We start from the raw sequence: 5,298 nt of genomic DNA, 5'->3' as shown, positions 1-5,298 counted from the left end.
CAACCGCATCCCAGGCAGAGTCTACTGCTTGCACTTGCTCCCACTGCCAGCGCTCATGACAAAATCAGCTCATTGTCCCCCATACACCACCAGCCCGGCTTTGTGTCAGCCTACCCTGCATGTTGGGCAAATGAGCTGGCAGCAGTAAGGACACATGATGCATGAACAGTTACTTCCAGAGGAATAAACGGAGGCTGATGTGGTGCATCCTGGGAGTTGAGGTTAGAATTAGACCTAGCATAAGAATACTGTACCACTGCACTGCCCAAAGGTTGGTCCTCTGGGCACCCATCGATGAATACTAAGAAAAAGAGCCTGCTTCTAGTAGAATAAACACTGGGGCAATGACAGCGGCGAGGAACTCGTGTGTGGGCCCCAAGTGCACTTTTCTGTGATAAGTCACTGAGAATGCAGATGTGACAAGCTGGGAGCAGAGTCAGTACAAATGAAAGCTCACAGACTTTTAGAGGATGACATAGCAGCCTTCAGGAAAGCCTTCCTTCACTTGCGTTCATTCCCTTGGAATGCACACACTCCCTCCCAAACGGACCCCTCAAGTGTCATCTCCAGATTGGAAAGGTTTTTTCTCCAACCTAAAAAGAAAGAAAGGAAAAGAAAAATCCATCAAATAATAGTTTTAGTTTGATTAATGTGCAGTATTTCCTAATAATAAGTTAATGTTGGACAAGAGAATGGTGTTTGAGTGCAGTTTTTTTAATGACATTTACACTTCTAAACATAAAATAATCACAAAGTAAAACACCCAGAAAATGAATTAAGATAATGAAAAGAAACCATTTGATTATTTTTCTTTTCTTTACTACATTAATCCCAAGTACAAAGAAGGGAATTCCAATTGCCACTAGCTTTTCTGAGACGGGAAAGGCTCCTCGTGAGCTTCAAATGTGATATTTAATGAAATCAAGTCCCAGCAGCCCCTCAGCCATCCTGTACACGGTTCCAAATATGAAAGTTTAAGCAATCTAACCGCTGTTCAGACAATAAGATCCCACACTGTGCACTATTCTAACTATGCTTAGAAAATCATGTGGCTCACATAAAGAGAAAGCACAGTCTTGGTTGTTCCTTCTTCCCCTCTCCACCTTCGGTCTTCTGGACACTGGACTGTGTAAGCTATGGAGTCCCTGTCCCACTAACTAGCTGTGTCACCTGAGGAAATCACTTACCTGTGTCACGGATCCCTCACTCCTAGTCTATAAAATTGAAAGTAAGACAAACAGCAGCACCCACCTGCTGTTGTGAAGATAAAAGAAAATGAGACAAAGAAAGTATGGTGCATGGTGACCCAACTGGGGCCACACTCCGACCTCTCTCCTGAGGACCAGCATTCACTAGGTGTGACTGTAAAACTGAACACGGGAGGTCAGTATTTCTTACTCTTTGAGACGTGGGGTCTTGTCTAGAAGTGATGGACCAGCTCAGGGCAACTGACATGTGCCTTCTCCACACGGGGTTTCTCTGCAGCACCATGGAGCCTGTGACCACATCTCCTATGTGGACGGAGACAGGGTCGTCCATCATAAACAATGTCTGCTTCCAGTGGGTTGTGCTACAAGACAGGTTTAAGAAGTCAGACCCAATGTGACCCGGGCCTGTTCCCACCCCGTTTAGCTGTAACCCTATCCACTGCCCCCTGTAGACAGTCTGCAGGACTACAGTCTCCTCCATTTTTGTTCTCCCCACTACCCCTTCCTCTGGGAGCCTGGGACCAGGGAGTTCCAAATTTGGGCAACCCACCCACCCACCCACTCTATGCATGGAATAGTGTTTATGGGGCACACTGAGATCAAATCACAATGACTCCAGAGACACAACCAAGTAAAGGACGTTTTCTCTGGAAGCCTGAGGACAGCTCAGCCTGGGGGACACTCCAGCACACAGGGCTGACATGCGACATGCCCCAAATGGGCCTGATCCCTGACCCTCACAGGGTCAGCATCCTCCCTGGAAGCCTCTGTGCTCTCTAGGCCACCTGTAAAAATACAACTCAAACTGATGTGATTAAAGTAACAGGTCACTTTTATGAGAGGGAATTGGAATAAAAGCAAGACAGCATTAAATTTGAGGGGTGGGGGAATAGGTAAAATCTATAATTCTGAAAAAAAGAAATCCATGATTCTGTGCTCAGGTTGCATGGAATGCTACGTTCTTACTTCACTTTGAAGCATGTATTCTCAGTGGTGGCACCAGCATCCTGTGGAGACTGAAGCTGGTTCTTGGTGGAGGTACATTTCACTCTATTTACATATGAAACACAGATCTACCTGCAGGACATGTCTGATATAGCTGTAGCATTAGACTTTCCAACACGGGCAATTAAGAAAAAAACAACTAAAAATCATTACACCATCCCAAGGACGTAGAGTTAACTCTGGGTTACACCAACACCACGTGTCAGAGTACAACTGTGCTCCACAGGTTTCTCGGTGACTAATTTTTCAGAAGTAGATCAGTAGACCTTTCTTCCAAAGTGCTTCTGTGTTGATTTGAACCTCCAACCTTTTGCTTAGCAGGTGAACATATTCACCACTGCACTTAAGCCCATAATGAAGAAGGATGGCAAATGTTGTAAGGAAACCCAGACTGGAACTTGTAGATCCCTCTTGGGCTTCCTACAAGGAAGGTGGCAGGGCCCACACTGGTATGTTCTAAGTTAAAACACAAGTCCTGCCCTGTTTTTTCCAATGTCTTGCCTCTGCAAGGTCACAAAGAGGCTCTGACAGCCCAATGGACTCATCCTCTCCCCTGTGCCTGATCTCTTTCACCCTCAAACCAGGGCTGGCCCTGCTTGTAAGCAGCTCCCTCTAGACTTCCTTACCAGCTCTCTGGCCTCTCCCCTCTACCACTTTTGGGGTCTCTTCCTCAGCCAGCACTGAGAATGTGTTCAGGTTCCACTTGCACATAGACAACCCCAGACTAGACCCCTGTAAAGTAAACTACCTGCCATCTGCTCTGTCCCTCAGTCTGTTCTGTTCCTGTTCCACCATTCCCGTCCAGCTGTAAGGACAGCTTGAACCTGCAGGGGATGCTCAGGAAGGTACCAGGGGAAGCCACAGGGCAGCTCTGGGCAAACAGATCTGTTTACAAAGTGATGGCCAACGTCTTCTCAATTCAAATCTCACTACTGGGTCAAACCTACAAGGTGTGCCCTCTCTGGTGCTTTGGCCACTCTGCCCTGACCACCACATGGAGGAGCCACCTGCAAGGGCAGTTATGAGGAGAAGATGAAAGACCTCCAAGTGCTTGGCTATAAGTATTGGACCACAGTTCCCCAGGGGTCACCTACCTCAGATTTCATACTCCCTGGCCCGGCCACCACTAGTTTTCCATAATATACTCAGAAAAGTTGGTCTCCGTGAAGGCAACAAAATGCCTTGTATAAAAAGTTCATCCCTAGAATCATTTGCCTTCCCCCCAAAATTGAAACTACACATCTCTTAAATTCTATTAATTGTGCTTTTGTGTTGTGGTTGTCACATGCTGTTGAGTTGGTCCCGACTCATAGCGACCCTGCATAGGATCTCAGAGGAGCGGCTGGTAAATCTGAACCACTGACCTTGTGGTCCAGCGTATTATCCCACAGCACCACATCAGTCACAGTGGTAGTGGAGGTCAGATTCTAGGGTAACTGTTCTACCTGCAGCCTTCAATCTGTCCATCAGAGGGAGCCCAATAAGCAGAGAGCAAGAGGAAAAGACCCTGGACCTCTCCCTCCACACAGACAGAGGTCAGTGGCTGCAGAGCCTCTGCAGCCAGACCTGGCCTTCCTGCCTCTGCTCCAATGGCCCAGAAATCCTCAAGCACACGAGGTTTACACCCTGGTCTACAGAGTTTCTGAGATCAACTTTTAATCTTTACTACATCATTAAGGCCATACTGTTTGTCATACTCATTGGCAAGTCAATAATTTGAAGGCAAATATTGCATCATTTCACACTCATCCAGAGCCAGCTGTGTTTACACAACCACCAAGACAGAAGGGATACTTACGGGTGGAAAGGACCAGTGCTCAGAACTAACTGTGGTTTGTCTTCTTCCAGATTCTGGAACCTGACGCTGAACCAGGCTGTAAACCCATGAAAAGTACCAGATTTTTTTATATCGAAGCGCAGTTCACCTTTCATTGTCTGTTTTTATGTAAACATAAGAAAACAAACATCAATGCCACAGCATGCAAAATGCCTGCTCTTTAACGGGGTCCCTGAGGAAGATGCTTCCTCTGGCTCTGTGAATGAGAATTACTCTTTTGCTTATTTTCACTGAGTGGGTTCTTTTGCTTATTAAACATTTTATAAAATTTACAACATCATACTTGACTTAAATAGCTGTACCATAGAATTTATTAATTATGAAATATAATTCTAACAGGCTAGCTTAGCTGAACACATCAAAAATCATATAAAATTCCCACCTAGGCATGGTGCTGTACAATCAGCACCTTTGAACCATAAGGTCAGCAGTTCAAAGTCACCAATTGTGTCTCAGAAACCCTATACAGGGTAGCTGTGAATCAGAACAGACTCAATGGTACTTAACAAGAACACAAGCTAAGTAAAAACTTACACTGAAAATTCAAATCAGAAAAGATTTCAGGCAACTTAAGCCTTGTTTGTCCAATTTTCTGCCTCCAAATGCATGTGGAATACTTCCTACACTCGGGTCTTTGTGTTAAACAGAAAAAAGAGGCTTCTAACCTGAGTACCTTCAATGTCAAAACTAACTAAAAGCTAAGAAGAAGGTCAATTTACACATTGTTTTGCAATATAATTTGCAAGGGGAGGCTGGATCCATTTTTCTGGATGAACCCGCTGCTTTCAGTTACCTCTCACATGACCATGTCCAATCTAGGGACTAAGCCCTAAGGAGAGGACCGGTTTTCTCTTCTGTCACCACCAAAGAATTCATAAGAGTGCCATCTTACGGCAAAAAAAAAAAAAAAAAAGAGTAAGAAAGAAAAGTTTTTGTTCAAGAATTTGGTAGCTAAAAAGACTTAAAAATAGACATCAACTCAAACTCCAGGGAAAAACTGAAGATTTATCAAAATATTAAACAGACAATTCAAAAAATAACTGATGATGCTAAGGAAATTAACTTGAAAAAAATAATGTAAAATATATCAAAACCAGAACAAAACCCAAAATCAAATCCACCGCCATCAAGTTGATTCCGACTCAAGTAACTCCATAGGACAGAGTACAACTGCTCCATAAGGTTTCTGAGACTTATCTTTATGGGAGCAAAGTGACTGGTGGGTTTGAACCACTGACCTTGTGGTTA

General features: G+C 44.5%; 1 protein-coding gene across 1 annotated transcript in view; it reads right to left on the bottom strand.

Moving 5' to 3' along the window:
- Positions 1 to 560: 560 nt before the first annotated feature.
- The window catches only part of PRMT2 (protein arginine methyltransferase 2), a 29,546-nt gene continuing 24,808 nt past the window's right edge, over positions 561 to 5,298 (bottom strand). Inside the window, exons 8-10 of the mRNA XM_006876127.1 lie at positions 4,012 to 4,148; positions 1,399 to 1,570; positions 561 to 593 (exon numbers count right to left, since the gene is read on the bottom strand). Coding sequence (XP_006876189.1) covers positions 561 to 593; positions 1,399 to 1,570; positions 4,012 to 4,148 — 342 coding nt within the window. The remainder of the gene's footprint in view (positions 594 to 1,398; positions 1,571 to 4,011; positions 4,149 to 5,298) is intronic.

The sequence above is a fragment of the Chrysochloris asiatica genome, unplaced genomic scaffold, assembly GCF_000296735.1.
Source record: "Chrysochloris asiatica unplaced genomic scaffold, ChrAsi1.0 scaffold00354, whole genome shotgun sequence".
In the NCBI taxonomy this organism is placed as follows: Eukaryota; Metazoa; Chordata; class Mammalia; order Afrosoricida; family Chrysochloridae; genus Chrysochloris; species Chrysochloris asiatica.
Note: the sequence above shows the minus strand (reverse complement) of the source record. Positions and strands in the feature narration are given on the sequence as shown.